Source organism: Aplidium turbinatum, chromosome 12, assembly GCF_918807975.1.
Source record: "Aplidium turbinatum chromosome 12, kaAplTurb1.1, whole genome shotgun sequence".
NCBI classification, from domain to species: domain Eukaryota; kingdom Metazoa; phylum Chordata; class Ascidiacea; order Aplousobranchia; family Polyclinidae; genus Aplidium; species Aplidium turbinatum.
This window is the reverse complement of record NC_137483.1, coordinates 17,233,408-17,255,352: the sequence shown is the minus strand read 5'-3', so window position 1 is coordinate 17,255,352 and position 21,945 is coordinate 17,233,408. Positions and strand designations below refer to the sequence as shown.

At 39.4% G+C, this 21,945-nt stretch overlaps 2 protein-coding genes across 2 annotated transcripts; both read right to left on the bottom strand.

Moving 5' to 3' along the window:
- Positions 1 to 849: 849 nt before the first annotated feature.
- LOC145780885 (ketimine reductase mu-crystallin-like) lies at positions 850 to 10,069 on the bottom strand. Its single transcript, XM_082592538.1, has 8 exons — positions 9,848 to 10,069; positions 6,026 to 6,176; positions 5,385 to 5,447; positions 4,471 to 4,572; positions 3,489 to 3,681; positions 2,899 to 3,020; positions 2,403 to 2,487; positions 850 to 1,404 (listed from the first exon to the last, which is right to left on the bottom strand). Exons 1-8 carry the CDS (start codon positions 10,003 to 10,005, stop codon positions 1,337 to 1,339), a joined length of 942 nt encoding a protein of 313 aa, XP_082448664.1. The 5' UTR covers positions 10,006 to 10,069; the 3' UTR covers positions 850 to 1,336.
- A 6,559-nt stretch (positions 10,070 to 16,628) lies between these two features.
- Positions 16,629 to 20,969, bottom strand: LOC145780635 (uncharacterized). The gene has a single exon (XM_082592260.1). It carries the CDS (start codon positions 20,967 to 20,969, stop codon positions 16,629 to 16,631), a length of 4,341 nt encoding a protein of 1,446 aa, XP_082448386.1.
- Between the last annotated feature and the right edge of the window lie 976 nt (positions 20,970 to 21,945).

Genomic DNA, 21,945 nt, shown 5'->3' with positions numbered 1-21,945 from the left:
GCTGATAGATTAGCATTATCGCTATATCTATCTTAAAGAATTGGCCTTTTAGTAAACAAAAGTGCCATTTTTTCGTAATCTTGCCCCCCCCCCACTCAAAAATCGTTCCGGCGCCCCTGCCTACTTCCTGTGCAAGTTAAGACAAAACTTGCGCTACTATTAAAGTACCGGTAGCGGATGCCTACCTCTGCATATAGATGAGTAGAATAAGCAGTAACGGAAGGCAACGCACCCACATACCTAAATACAATAGTGAAAAATTGAACAAAATCTTGACAGAAATTTAGGAATTACACGAGATGCATCATTTTAAGTTGCTTCTGTTCTAGCCCTGTTTTTGAACTTCCGATACCTGGTAGGCCTGAACGTCATTCTTAGCTAACTTAATGCACATTAACTGCCAACAAAAGATGAATGTTGGAACAGTTGGTCACACGTTCTAGCACTTGCTCCACATAAACAAGGTTTTCAACTTTTGGAAGGCTACCAATTTATTTTAAAACGTATTCTGACACCGAATGTTGTTTGATAACTACCGCCATCTACCGCTTAGGCTAAACTTCCAAAACTCAATAATACCTGTCAATCGATGAAAGACCCTTGGAAGAAAAAATAAAATTAAATGGATCTCGAGGCTTCAAATTAGGCAGAGTGACTTGTCACAACTCTGTAGCCTACTATATCCAGAAAAGTTCTTCAAAACAAAGCAGATAATTATCTTCGCAAAAATTATGGCCAATTGAAAATGGATACAACGTTTTGTGTATTATCCTACCACTTTCACCACAAACCAATATCTTCACAAAGCATGACAAAAGAAAACATCGACGAGGTAAAAGCACTCTCAAAAACGATAAACGTACGAAATGTGTAATTTAGTATGTGAGCAATGATATTAAAACATGATCATGCGTTCATAAAGGTTTATATGGTGGAAGACATGCATGAATTTGAAACCAAAATTGCAATATCCTTATGCAAACTAAAGGGAAAGAAAATCTTTTTGTTTCGTGAGTTGTGTAAACGATGCAAACACAATTACAGTAGCCTAATCTAAAAATCATAACAACTTAACGATATAAGTTAAATAAACGTTAGTGAAATGAAAGCTGCAAATTGCACATTTTAGAATAACTTTGAAGTAAGTTACAGAAGTAATACTCTGAAGGTAAGTGAAACAACTGACAAGAAAGCACATTTTAATAATAAATTGGCAAGGAACAAAGCTCTCCGATAGCAAAAGGCAAATATTGCTGGGAATAGGCACTTCCGATCGCGTTTTGAGTATTTTTCCATCTCAAGCGTGTGCCACCCCAGTCGGCGTAAATAAAATCCGTTACTGATTTTGTTTTAGGATGCTTTTCCAAACTAAATTGGCGGCAACGGTATCTTCAACAGCCATGCCTGAAACACGGACTTTTTTGAATTAGTTTTCATGCACTAAACCAGTAAATACTGATACGCATTCACAAAATGAAAAGTAGGTTGAGTATCGATGAGATTTAACTTTCTGCACTTTGGAAAACGCAATCTAATTCTTATCAAATGGCAGCTCACACAGCGCAGTGGAGATTTGAACTAAACAAAAGCAGGCAGGCCCAGGCCCGGATTTAGGGGGGGGGGGGGCAGAGGGTGCAGGTGCCCCGGGCCCCCCGACTTTTAAAGGGCCCCTTACGTGAAAAAAAACGATTTTGTGTTATATTTTTTCTTTTAGCATTTGAAGTTTCTAAAAAATGCTGTGCAGTGCTGGATCAATGCTACTGTAGTCGTAGAGGTAAATTTTCGCGCCGTGGGGCGCAAAAAATTTTTTTGCACGGGGGCCCCCCGATCTAAAAGTGCTCCGGGGCCCCCATTAGCTAAATCCGGCCCTGGGCAGGCCTAATGAACTGACAGCGGTTTTACTCTTTAGGGGTGTGCAGCTGAGCAGAGCACAATAAGAGCTCCATTCAGCGGCAACCAATAAATGAAATAATCTAACGGCAACTCCCCTAGTCTTCGGCCTAGTGGGTTTCTTATAATTACTACAATTCCACAGGCTCGTATAATCAAAGTGGTAATTTCACAATTTGCATACAACTGCATAATACGTTTACTAAAATCGTGATGTCTCAACTTTTTCTTTGAGTTAGAGAAGTAACAAGCAACTCAATCAAAAAAAAGTTGACTCACTCCTTTATGGTCAAATTATTAACTAATTTGACAACTATGCTCCACCTTTAAAAGAAAAAATTGCCACAGTAGATCAGCTGTAAAATATACCTAATAACTAATAGGTTATAATATGAGTTCGGTGGGGTGTGTTTTCGTGAAAAAAATAACACTTTAGATCAAATTTTGCATGAAGGCATTTCTATAAGGGCTGAAACGAACCTCTGACAATCAAGATATAAGTATTTGCTTACCAAGTGATTTGAAAATCGTTTTTCTACTTCGATCAGCCTTGATTTTGCCAGAGATCAATTCACCAACCTCGCCAATAATTTCTTTCTGTAGTTAAACGAAAATAAAATGGTTAAACAATGCGGTAAAAATATCCAAATCCTTGATGCTTTCATTTGGCGTGGCTTGAGGGTATGATCTTAAAAATATAATCTGCATTTGACAACACACGATATCGCTCGTTTATTTCACTTCGTAAGCAGCAATGAAACACGGTATTTTCAGCAGGAAAACTTTAAGATTGGGTTTTCGACAGTATCACATGAAACGATGTGATCACGGGGCAGTAGCCTATCGGTAAGTACTAATCTTGACGAAACCTTGGTTTGGAAAATGCCGAATCGAAAGTCTACAAATACTTTTCAAAGAACGGAAGGTTTCATGGGTGGGTATTATTGAAGCAGACGTGCCTTCGCCTACTTAACAAGTCATAAATTAACTTGAGCGGACGTTACAAACCTTTGTATGAATTATATCTCCCGACTCGGTCAAAGCTGCATCTTTGCTGTCAACATAAACGTCGCACAGTTTCATGCAATCATCGTCCATTTCTCTCCAGTCTGGTCTTGGTGCACCAACACCTGTTGATGCAGTTTCTTATTGGCCTATGCTAGGTTGCTAGTCAAGTGTAGTCAAAAAGTTACGACTGTTTATATAACAACTCTAAAATCTCAATTTAATCAGTCAAGATAAACTGTATGATCATATATGAACTGGCGTAAAATTTACTCCATGCGCCTTTTCAAAATAAGCATTGGAATTAATTAACTGGTTGTCCCAAATCAGGTCTATTTTCTGATAATTATGATATGTCAAACTGATACGGCGTAGTTACTGAACCAAGGGCCACTAAAAATACAACTCTCATTAGTGGAGATGAGCTCATACAATGAGATACTTCTAAATCTAACTTCATCTCCGGACGCATAGCAGCTAAATATAAGACCACTTTACTTTTACTAAATTTTAAAGTTGTTTTAAAGTTGTTGTTGTTTTAAATAAATTTTAAAGTTACTTTTACTAAATTTTAAACTTTAAAGTTGACATACAATTAATGTGAACTCCATCCTTGAGATATTTCCCAGGTAACACAGGAGTTTGTGAAGTAGTGGCTGTCACAATGACATCGGCATTTTGAACCGCTTCTTGAATAGAGCTGCAGAGTTGAATCGATTTAACGCAAGTAGCGACCGTACGGCAAAGTTTCTCGCCATTCCCAGGTGTTCTGTTCCACATGAAAACCTAAACTGCAGCAAAAAGTCACCAAGATGAATCGAATCAAAAGTCAACGCACACCACTTGATGTATATTAAAACGACACAGAATGAAAGCAATTTCATACGAACATAAATTATGTGGTGCCCCATGATGGAATGCTGTAAAGCGATATATAACATTGAAAACGTTTGCTTTGTTATGTCAGGGTCTGCTACTATTCGGTGAGTCCGATTCGGTGAGTTCCTAATCTCTAACCCTAAAACGGCAATGATAATTAGGCTACGGTACCCGATAATTTAAAAAAAAAAATTAAAAAATCTCCGGTTAAGGGATCGGACTCACCGAAACAGGCCACTCCGGTTATGCCACAATCCACAAGCATGATCAAACGCACCACAAAGTTAAACTACATGGAAGACTTTATTATTTTTCACCTTACTGTTGAAAATTATAGTGAGCTTAACCTCCTTTGGCTGATATTTGCTTTATGTTTTGGGTTGTAAGAATTATAGCAAACATAACTGACTATGAATATTTGCTAACAAGTTAAACATAGTTTCAACTTCGTTATCCTTTTTTGGTACATTTTTTTGCACCGAGATAATCCAACTGGAATGATCCATAAAATGATAAAAACAGCATTTCTCGTCAATATCATGCCACAATTGCCACATTGATTTGGGATAATTAAAAACAAAGATTTGATTTCTTAAACCTAAAATCTTTATCACATACCGGTACAAAGCTAAGTAATACGACAGAGTAACAGTATTTCAATTCAAACACTTTGATTGGTCAATATGATTAACTTGCCTGGTCAAATGCATAGTGAGAGCAGAGCGCAATAATGTGGCTGTAGGCTTGACGTCCAGCTCCTAATACAGCAAGTACTTTAGGCGATTCACTTGCAAGATACTGAATTAAAGAAACACAAAAATAATCATATAAAATAGAAGACAATGGTTTTGATTTTACTGATAATACAAGAGACATATCCGTTATTCAAAATGCTCATCTGTTGCTTTTAGATTCTACACTAAAATGTTAAAAACAAGTGTTATTGCTGAAAACTGTGAATAACCTCGATTCAATAAAAAAAGCACAATGTTAACCCAAAGTCTTAGATTTGGCTAAAATAAAGCTGAAAAGAAAATTATGTCATTCTGAGCAAAATAAAGTTTGTTTTAGAAAAATCGGACTAGAGCTCGCAGAGCTACAGTATATCAAAAAACAACACTTTTTGTGCTCATTTAATCATGGCATGTATTGATTTTGATATCAGTGACATTGAAACAGTCATAACTTTTCTTAAGTGGGAAGATAAGACTTAAAACCAAGTTCTATAGACAGATTATTGTTTTAAGCTAAACTTTTATCCATTTCTTTTGGAGGTCAAACGTCAAATATGGCAACAAAAATCATCCATCTTTTGAAATCAGTCAAGCGTCACAGATGTTTGAAGTCGAATAACTCAAATCTAGATAAACGATTTTTTAAATAACATATCATATGAACGCTCTGTTTATGTAAAATCTATTTATGATCCCTTCATGACAAGGTTTAAAATAAACATGAAAATATATGAATACATTAGTTGTCATATTTGAGAAAGTTTAATTGCTGCATATCCTGGTGTTGTTGAAACTAAGTACAAAAAATCTAAACAGCTAAAAGTGATTGCCTTTGTTTGTGCACACAAGATTAGATTATAAATATGAAACAGTTACTTTGGTGGCGACAACAGATGCTGCTGCAGTTCTCATTTCTGTGATAACTTCAGCATCCATCAACTGAAATGCACAGACTACTGTAGTTACTGCAGCAATAGCATTTGTTGAGTAAATACAGTATATAGATAAAACAAAGCATCATATTGATTTGATTGTAGAATTGTTTATCTTCAGACTGAGAATGCTTCCAAGAGAGCTTAATCTTGGCAGTTTTGCATACTTGTAGAGGCTTTGAACCACTGACACAGAAATCTAAATTAACAGAGCAAAGTTTCCGTTTGTTCAAGAGTTGTAGGCTGTGAATTATTTCTTCAACTAATTGAGCTGCTGTATGGAGACTGGAGACTCTTGGAGAGCAGTCCATAATGCACTGCTCAAGCACACACCCCGAGAGTTGAATCTGCACGGCTTGGTCATGCAGTTTCATCATCCACAAAGTCAGGCGCTTTACCAATTAAACTAACAGCACAGGCAACATCCAAGAAACAACTGTCTTGATTATCCAAAGACAATAAAAATGAAAACCTTGCATCAACAGTCCAATGCAAGCCAAGCACACCACGGACCATTTTAAACCACAAAAATTAGGTTTTATAAAAAATTACAAGAAAGATTTACTACAACTTAGCAATACTTACAGCTATCAAGCAGCCTGTTGGAGAATCATAAAGCAAGATCTGACATATGTGGGACGGCAGGTTCTTAGAACCATTGTTAGGGTACAAGGCCACATGCTTTACTGCCAATACATCTTGAGACATCATGTAAGCAGGCATGGATAAAAGATACCTACAGTTTAGTTTATATTTTCTGCTTGTGAATAAACAAAAACATACACAACACAATAATCAAAAACGATGTGCACAGCAAGGATCGCGGTGAAAACCAAAAGGTCACCAAAGTCAAAGACGCTACAACATTCTTACATCTCAAAAATATTATTTTTGAGAAAAATTCTAACAAGGCAACATTTTGAAAATAATTTAGTCCTTTAAGGCAAATGACAGGCAACAACTTAATTGGATTGAATAATATTATCTTAAAGACAATAATGAACTTATAATGTAAATTAACATACTAAATTTGAATGTTTTTGACTTTAAGAATAGGCTATCAGGCCTCGAAATTCACGGCGGACACGGCGGTCATGTCCGCCGTCACAGCATGTGATGTCCGCTGGAAGTACCATTTAGATCGGTCATATTTGTCCGCCGAGAAATAACACAGGAACTAGCGATACAAATCGTCATTGAATAGCACGAACAACTGTTGCGAGAATATAATTTCCCGCGCATTCTAGCGCGCATCTAGAGAATGTGAATACTGTATCGTATCCCTTAGTTTCCATTCAAGCAGGAAAACTTCCAATTTTTACGTTGCTTTAACAATTGATGACATTGAATCAGCGTAGCAAAGGTGAATTCTTCGCCAAGAATCGATGGGAGTACCAGTCCAGTAGCCTACTTCTACACTGATCACGCGCAACTTATTTCAAGTCTTACGTCACAACGTCTAGCTTTGATCTCCGAGTAATATTGATAAGGCAAGGTTGGTTACAAAATTTGTTAAGCTTTGGTATTACAGTAAAAAAGAAAAGGCCCAGGAAAAATTCACTTTCGCTCACATGACACGCAAAAACGAACCTAAAGAAAAAAGCCCAGAGAAACTTTGCACAGCAGAAAATAGTAGCGTTAGTGTAGAAGTTTTCCGACTCGTGCCCAGACTCCCAGAGCATTGTGACGTAAGAAGCCACACGACCTCGTTCGATGCAAGTTCAGTTATGCGGCGTATTAAGCAGCTACACGGCGCTTTGACTCTTCAAGCGCACGTCGTTGATCTGATGAAAGCCTTTCAGAGTGACTTCACTGAAATTTTAAAAAGCCTTCTAAACCTTAGCTAATTAGCTATAGTTCTCAAATGGTAAAGAATTATCAAGATGAACTGATTAAGCTTGACGATCGACGCTAAAGCTGGTGTGTCCGCCGTGAGACTTAATTTGTCCGCCGAGATAGCTGCTCAGACCGGACACGTTTGTCCGCCGTCAACAAAAACGAATTTCGAGGCCTGGGCTATGTGTTTATGAATGACAATGTTTTACTGTGATCAATCAATTTGTTAAGTGCACTTTAAGTCAGTGGTTCCCAACTCATGGGTTGCGACCCAAAGTTGGGTCGCCTGACAATTTTTTTGGGTCGCTTGTTTTTCAGGCATATTGTATCTTGGGCGAAAAAAATAACAATAAAAAAAATGTAAAACATGATGAGATCGATCACAAAACTGGAAAATATAAACACAAGTCATGAAGCGTTTCATGTCGAGACATCAGAAAGCTTTGTAGCATCATCGCAGTGCAAGAAGTTTTAACAATTTTCGCTTTTATTATTGTTATTATTATTATTAAATGTAAACCCAACAAAACTTTCAGTCTCAAACATAAATTAACTTGAAAAAGTTAAGGAATATATATTGTAACGTGCACTATATGTCACGAACACCATGTCGGACAAACTATGACAAAGTTTTCCACATGTTGGCCCACGCATAGTCTGGTGTGGTAAAACGCATCAAAGACAAAGCCCCAAGTGCTGTATGGACTTATTGCTTTCTTCACAGAGAGGCCTTTGCTGCAAAAAAGCTGTCTCAAGAGCTGCACGAAGTGTTGAATGATGTGAAGTGTGTAAACTTCATCAAAATTCCACTAAATCGGCATTTGTTTTCGTATTTGTGGATTCTGATTATTATTATCAAGCATTGCTGTTGCACAAAGAAGTGTGATAGTTGTCATGAGGTCGTGTCCTGAAGCGAGTTTGTAATTTGCGAGAGGAGATTGCTATTTTCCTGAGGCAACAGAACTGTGTGAGATTAGCCGAGAAGTTTTTGCAAGAAGATTTCAAGGCAAAAGTTGCTTACCTTGCCGATATATTTGACTCTCTGAATTGTCTAAATTTATATATGCAAGGCAACGGTTTCACGGTGATTAATCATGCCGCAAAAGTTTCTGCTTACCACAAAAAACTCATATTCTGGAAAAGTTATGTCACCAGAGATGAGTACGATATATTTCCTCAGCTAACGCAATATAGGCTATCGGTGGCAATGAAGTTGATATTAAGCAAACAATAATTAGACACCTGGAACAGTTTGCCAAAAAGTTTGTGCACTACTATGGAGAATCTCTAACACGTAATAACCAAAATGATTGGATAATTGATCCATTTGTTGGAAAAGATCTGCCTCAACTTTCCACCCATGTTGCAGAACAGTTTATGGACATAACGACTGAAGTAGCAAACCGTATTTCTTTTGCGTCCTTTAAAGACAAATACCTCAAAGATTCTGCATACATCCACTTTTGGGCTTCCATGTACAAAGTGTATCCACAGTTTCACAATTAGGGATTCAAAAACAGATTCCATTACCAACAACTTGGCTTTGTAGGAGTGGATTTAGCGCCATGTGTGTATTGAAAACTGAACAGCAAAACTGGCTGGAAGTTAAAGCCGACATGCGGCTATGCCTAAGCAAAATAACACCTCGATTTCAAAAACTCACTGACAGCAAGCCAGCACAGCTATCTCATTAGTGATTTGATAAACATATTATTTTCGGAAAAAGTTACTGCTTTTGTAGTGCTGTTTGTTTGCTACACAATCTTGTATGGCTTTTAAAATATTACGACAATTTGCTTGGGTCGCAAGATTTTACCGAACTAAATTTTTTTAAAAAATGGGTTGCCTTAAAAACGAGTTGGGAACCACTGCTTTAAGTGACCCTAGGATTTATGAACAAAATGTCTTAAAATATATAAACATACTTAAATATGTTTATATTTTGAAACCTTATTCAAAGTTGCACTCCTATGGTACAAAAACTGCTTTGAGGATGTGACAGAATATTGATTGATTTTGGAAATCATTATCCTTGAACTGAGAAAGCTTCTTTGATAGATCAATCCCAGCAGTTTTACATAGCCTACTTGCAGAATCACTAATGCAGGCCTGGTCACCAAGACTGAATGAGTGAAGTTTCCACTCATGTGAATGTGAATTACTCCTGTGCCTGTGAATTACTCTGTGAATTACAGTTGCCTGTGAATTACTCCATCCACTAGGTGCCACTGAATAAACATGAGCACCGTATTTAAAACCCATTGTTCAAGTGCACACCCAGAAAGTCAAACCAGTGCAGCTTAATCTTGCAGTTTTTTTGTGCACAAAGTTGGATGCATAACATAGCCTAGTAGCCTACTGAGCTATCATTACAAATAATTGTCTTTACAATTCTTTGAATAATTGTGAAAGTTAATGGAGCGGGTTGATGATGGATTAAACAAAGGTGAGACTCAAAGAGTAAAAACTGTTGAATAAAATATTACAGAACCTACATTAAATTTGATCACAAATTTTCGAAGTTTTATGTAGGCCTAAACTGAGCAATCTACCAAAATGCATCTTACATACCCATTATGTTGTTTAAGTTGTATTACAGATCGCACAGGTTGAACAACAGTTGCATCTGAGAAATCCTTTAATCCTTGTTCAATTGCAGGTATCAAATCTTGATACTTTAGCAAACGTTTCACAACTTCGTTTGTTATAACCTTAACGGATGAAACCATGGCGCAAACCTGAAGGCCGAAGTTAAAATTAGGTATAGCCAGATAACGAAGTGAATTAAATTTCTTCTAATCAGTTAGCCTACAGCAGGGCTACTCAACTGGCGACCGCGGTCTGAATCCGGACCTTCTGGGTGTTGATGGTGGACCTTGAGGTTTTGGAAGAATAACCTAATTGCCACGTTTCACTGCTTCTTTAAACAAATTTTTACTGGGAGGAAGCAATCTTTACTGTGATTATCCTAGTTGGTGAGGGGCTTCGACTCCCAGACTCATCAACAATTTCTCAGAAATCCAATTCAAGTTACAGTTTACCTAAAAAAGTGGTTTGGTATCAGATTAACTTTCGTGGTTGTGTGGGATATAACTTATTTACAGGACCGCTACAAATATTCAACTTGTCAAACTGGACCTTTGTTAACATTAGTTGAGTAACCCTGGCCTACAGTGTAAGCCGTCTTTTATTTTGAGAATGCTAAATAAAATCAGTTATGATTGTATTTTATTGAAGACCACCCAAAACAAGATCATGTTATGGACAGGTCAAGCCTTAAATGTCACAATTTAAAAGGTTTAAAAAGACTCATATGTACACAGGCCTTGCAAATATGTGAACCAACAATAACAGCTAGAGGCTGACGCAATTTTGAATCTTTGTCCTCGAACTGACAAACCCTCTGATTGATAGGTTACTTCTTGCAGTGGCGTAGCCAAGGGGAGGGTTTTGGGGGTTACGACCCCCCCCCTTTGGCACGCATGTGACGTCACAATATTGAGAATGATGCTTTCAGTCTCTATGTCTCTAAAACAAAGTTTGCCTAATTTTAAACGAAACTGCATTAAAAGAGCGAGTTTTGCCAATACCAAACATTCAAGTAACTCAGCCTAGAATTAGCAACAAGAAAACATAGAAACTTAGCTTTATTTCCGAAAAATGCCCAAGAAAACATGATCTTATCCTTTTGCCATGCCACCGGACAGCACTATTTTACAGGAATATTTATACCCACATTTTTGTTGAAAATGCTCTCAGAATGCACCAAATTCAAAGTAATTTTTCAAAATTTTCTGGGGGAGGCCCCACCGCTGGGTGTCGCCTTTGCCGAATACGCCGTCAGGCTTCGCCCGCCAGCCGTCAAAACTCCCGCCTTTCACAATTCCTGGCTACGCTACTGATACCGGTAATGGTACTTTCGCATACTAGCAGAGCAGTGGGTTAGGGATACTAAAGGAAAAACCTGACTTGGCGATTGTACACGTTCTTTGTGATTAACATGCTACCATAAAACGATTTTCAATAAAATGTTGCCCCATTGCGGTCTGATCAGCATTCCGCGCATGCTTTTGTCAGAGCTTTCAAAGCGGGAATGAACGTTCAGTTCAGTTTATTGTTTTGCTGGTGATAAACAAACAAAAATTACAGCGAGCGAAGCATGAGCAACGAAGCGTGTGAGCAGCGAGGCATGCGACTGTGTACAGTCTACGTCACTATAGACTAGCAATCAGCTGATCGAGCAATAGTTGATACTGCGGGCGATTCAACTGTAGGCTATCTATGTACGTACATCAAAACATCAGATTTAAACATGAAAACATCAGACAGTCTGCTCAAAACATCAGATCTAATGATAATAAATCAGATGTGGTAACCTGGGTTTTGTTATTGCTGTCGATAGTGACGTATTCTCGAGCAGTGTTTCCACTTTTGGTCATTTTGAAAAAATAAATGAAACATTGGACTTTGGGCCTTGCCACTGCCAGTGCCATTGAAAACAATTTTTTTAAAAATGTGTTCTTGAATGTTCATCATCATCATCATCCGTTCAGTCGTTTACGACTCTCGGTCACTCTATACGCCATCTTTCTCCACATCTCTCGATCCCACGCAGCCTCCTTCAATTCATGCACTCCCATACCACTGTCATTTACAATCGTGTCAAGCCATCTTGTTTTTGAGCGCCCCCTTCCTCTTCCTCCGCTCACCAAACCAAGCATGATGTCTTTTTCCATTGATTTGCTTCTCATTATGTGGCCAAAATATGAAAGTTTTTGCCTGACGATTCTAGCTTCTAGGGATATGTCCGGTTTAATTTGTGCAAGAATTTTCTCATTTGTTATTTTGGCTGTCCAAGGAACACGCAGTAATCTTCTCCAACACCACAATTCAAATGCGTCAATCTTTCTTCTGTCTGTTTTGTTCATTGTCCATGTTTCGCATCCGTAAGTTGCAATTGGGACTATTATAGTTTTGATCAGCTTCTTTTTTGTTTCTAATTTTATATCCTTGCTCTTCCAAATGCTATTCATTCCAACAAATGCATATCTTCCCAGCGCTATTCTTCTCCTTATCTCTGGTGAGTTATTAGAATCCCAGCTTATTTTTTAGCCTAAAAATATGAATTCATTCACTGTTTTAATTTCTTGATTTTCGATCTTGATGTTTATGTTATCTGCTGTACCAATTGTTAGAATTTTTGTTTTTTTGATGTTGAGTTTCAATCCAGCCCTTTCACTTTCCTTTTTCACTTTGATGATTAAGTCTTCAAGATCTTGTGCGTTCTCGGCCAAAAGGGTAGTGTCATCTGCATATCTCAAGTTGTTTATAATTCTGCCACCGATTTTCACTCCTATATTGGAATTATTCAACCCTGCTCTCCTCATGACCATTTCTGTCTACATATTAAATAGAGAAGGAGATAAAATGCACCCTTGGCGTGTTCCTTTTTCAATTTTAAACCAAGCTGTATTTCCGTATGCTGTTCGAACTGTAGCTTCTTGATTTTCATACAATGACCTTATGAGTTCCAGCAGGTGCATTGGCGTTCCCTTGTCTCTCAGACTACTCCAAAAAATGTTATGTTGGATAACATCAAAAGCTTTCGAATAATCAATAAAACACATGTACAGATCTTTTTTGTACTCCCTGCTGGTTTGCATAATCCATCTGAGATTTGCAATTTGGTCACGAGTACCTTTGCCTTTTCTAAAACCAGCCTGCTCATCTGACATTTCTCTTTCAATAATTGAGCCCAGTCGTTTTTGGATGATTTTCAAAAGAATTTTGCTTGCATAAGGTATTAAGGCTATGGTTCGATAGTTTGAACATGTCCGTATGTCTCCTTTCTTTGGAATTGGAATAAATATTGATCTTTTCCAATCTTTTGGCCATTCTTGTGATTTCCAAATACATTGGCATAAGGCCAATAGTATTTGAATTGGCACATGTCTTAATAATTAGGAATTTGAAACGCTAACTAGGTAGGCCTATTTGTGTGCTTTTTAAGAATTTGGAAGGCTAACTAACTTAATAATTTGAGCGCATTGGTTGGTTGGTTTTGAATCTTTATCCTCGGACTTGATAGGTTATTTCTGTTATTCCTGGTAGTTTCGCATACTTGTAGAGGCTCTTAACGCAGGGCCGGTTACCGAGATTTACAGAGTGAAGTTTTCCGATTGTTTTAAGTGTTGTTTCCTGGGAATTATTCCATTCACTAAGTGCCGCTGAATGGAGAGCAATCCTGAAATGCGTTGCTCAAGCACACACCGCGAGAGTCGAACCAGCGCCGCGTGATCTTGAGCCGGGTACATAACCACTAATCGCTTTCCTACCAAGTAGCCTATCACCGGGTCCAGATCATCCTCTTTACGGCCCTGTTTCTGATGCTTTAATCAAGACAAATTTGACCATCACTCAGTAGGCTATAGCCAGGTAGCGGATCTAGAAAAGTAAATTGGGGCCTCGAAATCCGTCCAAAAAAATCCTGCAAGATAGAATAGATAGGAGCCTATATAAGTTGAGGTAGCCTATCGTACGAGGAAATATGAAATTAGCTGGATCTGGTTGGTTGGTATTGAAACTTTATACTCGGACTGACAAAGCTATTGATAATTAGTAAGGTTTGGCTATTACTGGAAAAAAAGGAAGCTTTAGATAAATTTGACAGTTTTTTACTACTAGTTCAGGCCCTTAGGGGAATCTTTAGGCTAAACGTGTTACACGTTGTTTTTTTGCATATTTTTGCAGTTGGTCAACACAACTTTGATTTTAGTGGGTGCCGCAACTTTTTGGGTCACGTGATCACCCCAAATCGGGGATTCCCCAGAAATCACGTTTCAGCTCTTTTTACGGCATTTTTGTGCAATTACATATTTGATTTTTGCATATTTTTACTTAAAAAGCACACACAAATATGTGAGACAAAACAAACACAACATAATTTGACTGGTGACGTTATTATAACGTCATCAATTTTTTTTGATTTTTTAACCTATTTTGGTCGTTTGCTGTTGGTTTTAGTTGGAGTACCGGTTACTAGAACCATTTCACAATTCCCAAAAGTAGTTTCGTCATCATTACATTATTAAGACTAAACAACTTGAAATTCAGGAACCAAATGTAAGTTTATTCCAAAAAAAGCGATCAACTACTATCATTATAAGTTTTGCAAATGCTTAAAATTTTGAAATTGCAAGCAATAACAACAATACCAGTACAGTATGACGCAATAATGACGTCATCAAGGGTATAACCAGAAAAGCAACTACCCAGGGGTGAATTTCCCTTTTAGCCATGCCACTTCAAAATTTAAAATAATATGTAATTATGATCTACAAATCAGTTCAGTTCAGTTGTTTTTATTTCTGACCATCATATCAAAAACAATACACGTCAACATAGCAAAGGTCGAGAAAAAGGTAGAAGCGACAAAACGCGAACGTTAAAACGTGCTTGTGACCAAAGTAAGTTACTGAGTTGAAAAAAATTTGGCACGGTCGCAACACCTTCAGAAAAATTTAAGATGTAAAGGGAAAATAAAAAAATAAAATAAAAAACATAAATTTAGGCTATAGCTTTATTAGCCCACATAGCTTTAGCTGATATATTTAAGATTTGTATGGACAGTTGCTATGAAGATCGGCATGGTGCGTTATCAAGAGTGCTGATGGCCGTGAGGAGAACACGTCTTGATGCGTTTAGCTCATTGCAAATAAGAGCAAGGCAGGCAAAGAAAACCCCACAAAGAAATCCTACCACGGGCAAAGCCATTTCAAGCGCAACGCACCATGCCTTGCACAAATCACAAAAAAGATTGGCCATAACTTGACATGAAAACAATGACAAAAACAAATAAAACAAACTAGCAAAAACAACATCATCATTTTGCGGAAATCCAATTATACCCAGGATAGTACTTATGTCTTGAAGATATCAAGCGTGCTTTGTTACAAAGTTGCGTTGATAAAGCGATAATTTTAGACCCCAGTCAGCTAAACTCGTCACCTCCACACCGATCCAACGTTAGCAAACGTTGAATTAATGCAAAAATGACAGGCATCGCTAGCTGGGATGTAGTAGTAGCATGTCACAGTAATATGAGAAGTTTGGGTTAGGCCTACTGTTGTGTGCGACGCGAACACAACGGGTGCGGTAGTTAATTGCGCCGGTGACGTCACGATTTTCCTAATCCACCCGGCAGGACTGAGCAACTGTTAAAGCACGCCAACTTGAAGAAATCACTCGGTTTCCAATGACTGCTTCGCAGCAATGAAGTTTATACGGTTTTTCTGTCAAGAAATAACACAACATAAGACACTAGTCACAATTCAGCAAGCACAACAGTCGAACTGATAAACGTACCAAATTTGTTGACAAACAGTTCTCAATCCACTGTACGGTACACAAGTTCCACAGGTTGGCCAATGACGCACTGAATAAATAAATTCGCGATGTTACCTTACACAATTATTACGTAGGCTACCGTACCGTACAACCATAACGCTAGGTCAATAATTATTAAAAAACAAAGAAACGTGGCAATTCACTTGGCCTAGTTAAGATCGGTTTACGAGAATTAATTTCCATTAGGCTGACAAATTATTGGTCAATAATTCAGTAGTAAACATAAATCCACAATTCACGACACAAATCAATCAATCATACAATTCAGAATAATGAACGTACCGGTAGTATGACCGGATCAGTAATGCCAAATGATGCACTTGTACGCGAAGGATTCTATAGTGATTGACTCTGCAATATTTAAGTTTGAAGTATTAGCCTAACAACAATTTACGCACATCAGAGATACGTTACGTTTGTTTACGGTAGACAGTCAACATTCAGTTATACAAAACATTATTACATCACAAGTACGCTCACCAGTAAGTTGAACTTTGAGAGATAGCAAGCTGCAAATATAGAATTCAACCTACACGTAAATATTAGGCTACCATGGCAGTTGTCAAACTTAAGTCCTGTAGAAATACATAACAGAGAAGCAGCTAACAAAGCATAAACATCACTCAATCAATTTTCATTCACAAACTACAGTAGCTAACAAGTTCGGCTGGCTGGCAAACTAGCAGCAAAAACGAAAACGTCTCGAAAGTTCTATAGACAATCTCGTGGTGAGTGTTGCCATTTGCAAACAGCGATAACATAACAATGAAGGGGAAACGACGCTAGGTGGCGAATACACAAATTAACGGGAGTAATGCGGTAAAACGAAAGGCAGGCCTATCAAGGACCTGTTGAAAATCTAACACTCCCGGGCCAAAGAAGGGCCAAACTGGCTCGTTCTTTTCATGAATAAAAGTTTTTCAACAGTCTATTGTCATGTAACAGTTCAGTCTTTAGTCTCTTCCTCATCGCTCTGATCTTCCAGCAAAATCTCAACGGTGTCTATTGGTGTCTCATCTTCATCTGGATCATTTTCTTCCCTTTGGACAATTACACAAAGTTTGGATATTGGTCTCTTCAGAGATCCGGTTGCAGTCTTCACTTCTACGGAACGAACAACGCCGTGACGATCAGGAAATGTTTCAATTACTCTGCCTAGTGGCCATCGTTGTCTGGGAGCAGAGTCATCAATCAAAAGGACGATGTCTCCTCTTCGGATATTCTCCTTTCTGTGAAGCCACTTTGCTCTTGACATCACAGATCGTGGGTATTCCTTAACCCACTGCTTCCAAAAGGTGTCTGCCAGAAACTGCACATGGCGGTATCGATCACGTGGTCGGTAGCCATCTCTGTCGCAGCTTAACATTGGCGGTAAATTCGCTGAAGAATTCAACTTCAACAAGTGGTTAGGTGTAAGAGGTAAGTCGCCATCAACTTCCAGTTTCACATCGGTGAGTGGTCTTGAATTGACGATGTCTTCTACTTCAAGAAGTAATGTGTGCAATGTGTCATCATCGAGTGGTTGTTTTGGTAAGATGTTCATAAGAATTTGACGTACTGTGCGAATCATTCTCTCCCAGGCTCCGCCCATATGGCTGGCTGTTGGGGGGTTGAATGACCATTCTATTCCTTGTTGTCGAAGGCTTTGGTGGATCTGGTTCTGATTCCACTCATCGATGGCTTGCTTCAAGATTCTTTCACAACCCACAAAGTTGGTTCCATTGTCAGAGAAGATTTTCTTGATGGGGCCTCTGCGAGCTATGAAACGCCGTAGGGCATTTATGAATGCGCCAGTTGTCAGGTCTGGTGCCACTTCCAAGTGAATGGCTCTAGTTGTGAGACATGTGAAAAGGCAGCCGTATCTCTTAATGTCACTTCGTCTGTTTCGGACATTCAGCGGCCCAAAAAAGTCAACGCCAGTCTGTGAGAATGGTGGCTGTGACATTTGTAACCTTGCTTCTGGCAGTTCTGCCATGAGCTGTTGTCTAGGTTTTGCGGTCCTTCGCCGGCAAGGCAGGCATCTTGCAAGTACCCTTTTAACCGCAACTTTGGCATTAACTATCCAGTATTTTCGGTTAATATTGTTCAGTGTATGGCTTTCACCCATGTGCTTCGATTCGTTGGTATGACAATGTTCAATTATCAAGTCCGTTAAGTGGCGCTCTGGAGCTATGATAGCAGGATGTCGCGTTTCGAACGGTAAGTCGGATCTGTCGATTCTTCCGCCAACACGTAGAACATCTTTCATTAGGACAGGGCTGAGTTTTTCGAGTGGGATCCTCTTGGCTTTGGGCATGTTTGGATGTTTTCCTTTGGATAGAGATTTGATCCAGGCTGGAAAACTCTGACGCTGCTCGTATTTGATTAACTCAATTTCTGCCTCATCAAGTTCTGGCACACTGATTGGTCCTTTCAGTGTAATCATGGTTTCGTTCTTCATGCGCATCAGTAAGTACGATTTGAATCTCAGGAACCAGGCTACTGATAGTTTCAGTCGGCGCAGAGATGAGAAGTAGGAGATTAGCCTGTTTGTTCCTTGGCTTTCAGTTGTAGAAATGGTAAAGGTTTCGATTTTCCTCTTTGGTTTGTAAGCAGCAAAGATATCTTCAAATTGTGGTTTCTGAGCAGTTTGATTGGGCCATTCTTCTGGGGGTTTCCTCAGAAAATCTGGGCCATTGAGCCACATCCCAGAATTCAACAAGGCTTTGGCCGTCATGCCCCTTGAAGCTTGGTCAGCAGGGTTCTGCTTCGTGTCACGGACAAGAAAATTTGAAATGTCGGATTCAGCATCGAAATTATCTAAGCCTTTCTCCTTCAGACGAGTACCTCTAAGCAACCAGCCTAAGGGTGTCCTGACTGCATCAGGTCCTTGCTTCGGGTTAGGTGCAAAGCGGCTTTCAATGCATCGGTGGGCGACAGCATGATCATTTCCGATCAACAGTGTAACTGTACCATGGTCCAGTTGCTTCAAGTCAATGCCTTGGAGGTGCTTGTGCGTTTGCAGATACTCCGGAGAAGGCGCTGGAGTTGGCTTGGTAGGTATCTTGTCAACGACGATCACATCTGTCAGTTCTTGCACTTCGCCGCCAACTACTGGTAGAACTTTCAACGATACAGTTGAAGAATTAAAGGAATATGGTCCACTCGAAGACAGTGTTTGCACCTGGAAGTCACCATATGGCTCAGGTTTCAGTTCAAGCATCTCTACAAGTTTTTGTTCACAAAAGGTGCGGTTTGAACCAGAATCTAGGAGAGCATAAGTATGTATTACCTTTCCTTCTCCTGTCACACGTACGGGAACGATGTCCAAGTAAGTTGCCGAGTTGCTTGTTCTGGAATGGAAGGTTTCTACAACTTTATTTGTGTTCCTTTCTGATGGTCTTCTTACGGGATCATCTGGCTGGCTATCATTTCTTCTATTAGCAATGGGATTAGGGTGTCGTCTCTGGATTTGTTCTCCAGTTGTGACCAGATACCGATGTAAAAGAGAATGATGTGATGAGCTTCCGCATTCAGTGCATTTACCTCGGCTTCTGCAGTCGGCACGTATGTGATCTGGTCCAAGACAGTTTAAGCACAATTTGTTGTTCCTTACAAATTGCTCACGTTCAGTGACGGATTTGGCTTTGAACTCTTTGCAGTGTTGCAAATAATGTGTACTATCGCACAGGATACATTGTATGAGTCGCTTGTTGCCAATTCGGAGCTGTCCGGATCGTTCAGTAGGTTTTGTCACTACGTTAAACAGTGAAGCCTTTTGTTTCCCTTTGGTGTCAGGCTTGTTAAGTTTGTCGACATTTGATGAAAAAAGTTTCACGCCATAGATTGAATTGGCAATCCTAGATTCGTTCGTTATGAAGTCAGCAAAATGTTGGAATCCAGCCACTTTTCCAGTGTCGTCATTGATTTTCAGAGCTTCAATTACCCACTTTTCTTTCAGAGACGCTGGCAGCTTATTTGCAAGGCAGGTGATAAACTGCACGGTATCCAAGTTCGAAGCTTCGGTGTTTGGGCTCAATGATGAACAACATCTTTTCAACAGGACGGACAACTTCTCCAATTGTTCGGGTTCGTGGTGAGAAATTCTGGTAACAGCTCTCAAGCGTTCCTCGCAAGCATGCGCAATAACGTGTGGTTGGCCATACCTCCGTTTTAATTCTTCCCACGCTTCATCATAGCAGTTGTGACCTTCGCTGCTATCGGCAAGGTGCCTTATTTGTTCACAGACTGCATCACAGCAGTGCTGCATGAGGTAAGACATCTTCCTGTCGGGTGTCAACCAATCAGAAATATGGGACTTAAAACGGTGCCAGAAAGCCCAGAAATCGAGCGGGTCACCAAAGAATTTCTTAACATCTGGTTTAGGTAGAAGTCGTTCTGAAAGATCAGGTTGTCGGCTAGTATAATAACAAGGGTAATTTACCTTTTGGTCTGGCATTCTTGCAGACGTTGCAGTTGGTTCTTGTTTGTGCCGCTCATCACCGTGACGCAGAGGTTCCAGGTGTGTGTCTTTGTGAGTGAAGGTTTGCTGTGGCAATCGTACGGGTGTCATTGATCCAACATTGATAATCGAAGAAGAATCATCTTGCCAGAGTGCGGCTTCAGTTTCGGCAGCTTTAATTTGACGCAGGTCTTCAGCTTCGGCTCTCTCACGTTCAAAGCGAGCTTTATCCTGCTCCAACCGAGCTTTATCCTGTTCCAACTGAGCGAACAAGCGAGCTTTATCCTGTTCCATCTGAGCTTTCTCCTGTTCCATGCGAGCGAACAAGCGAGCTTTATCCTGTTCCATCTGAGCTTTCTCCTGTTCCATGCGAACTAGTTCTTCTTCCTCTCGTCGCCTGGCATCATTCTGTTCTTTTGTCAAACGAGCTAGTTCCAATTTGGCATGTGCTTCACGTTGACGTAAACTGTACGTTGTACTCGATGACCGAATGCTTCCGGATTTGGAGCGGTGAGAATGGGTACGCAAGGACGAGTGATGTGAACGTAGTGGAGGAGTTTTAGTGTCTGTCCTCTCGCATTCCGTGAACCACTGTTTGGCTCTATCAGCAAATTCTTCTTTACCTTGAGTGTAATCCCGTTTGGTTGAAAGACCTCCTGGAATTTGTTCATTGTCAGGGACATCGACACAAAGCGCCATTAAAGAAGCATAATTTTTATCAATTTCTAACAGGATAATCTGTACTTCTGTGAGGTTTTCACGTTTGCTCATCAGCTGTTCACCACGCTTGTAGCTGTCTCTCAAAGTAACAGCTGCTTGTTGAATAGCTTCGGCTTTGGAATCCATAACTGTGTATGCAAATCCGCTTCGTAACAGCATAAGCTAACTTCAGCAAATGAGAGATGTCACGTAACGCTGATGGGAACTTGGTAAGTAAACGCAAATTTGATCGTCAGGTTGGTGAAGATCAGCAGTTCGGTACAATTGACGAAATCAGCTTCAGTTCAAAGATGGTCAAGCTTTGATGCCAAATTTGAAAAACGATGTTGTGTGCGACGCGAACACAACGGGTGCGGTAGTTAATTGCGCCGGTGACGTCACGATTTTCCTAATCCACCCGGCAGGACTGAGCAACTGTTAAAGCACGCCAACTTGAAGAAATCACTCGGTTTCCAATGACTGCTTCGCAGCAATGAAGTTTATACGGTTTTTCTGTCAAGAAATAACACAACATAAGACACTAGTCACAATTCAGCAAGCACAACAGTCGAACTGATAAACGTACCAAATTTGTTGACAAACAGTTCTCAATCCACTGTACGGTACACAAGTTCCACAGGTTGGCCAATGACGCACTGAATAAATAAATTCGCGATGTTACCTTACACAATTATTACGTAGGCTACCGTACCGTACAACCATAACGCTAGGTCAATAATTATTAAAAAACAAAGAAACGTGGCAATTCACTTGGCCTAGTTAAGATCGGTTTACGAGAATTAATTTCCATTAGGCTGACAAATTATTGGTCAATAATTCAGTAGTAAACATAAATCCACAATTCACGACACAAATCAATCAATCATACAATTCAGAATAATGAACGTACCGGTAGTATGACCGGATCAGTAATGCCAAATGATGCACTTGTACGCGAAGGATTCTATAGTGATTGACTCTGCAATATTTAAGTTTGAAGTATTAGCCTAACAACAATTTACGCACATCAGAGATACGTTACGTTTGTTTACGGTAGACAGTCAACATTCAGTTATACAAAACATTATTACATCACAAGTACGCTCACCAGTAAGTTGAACTT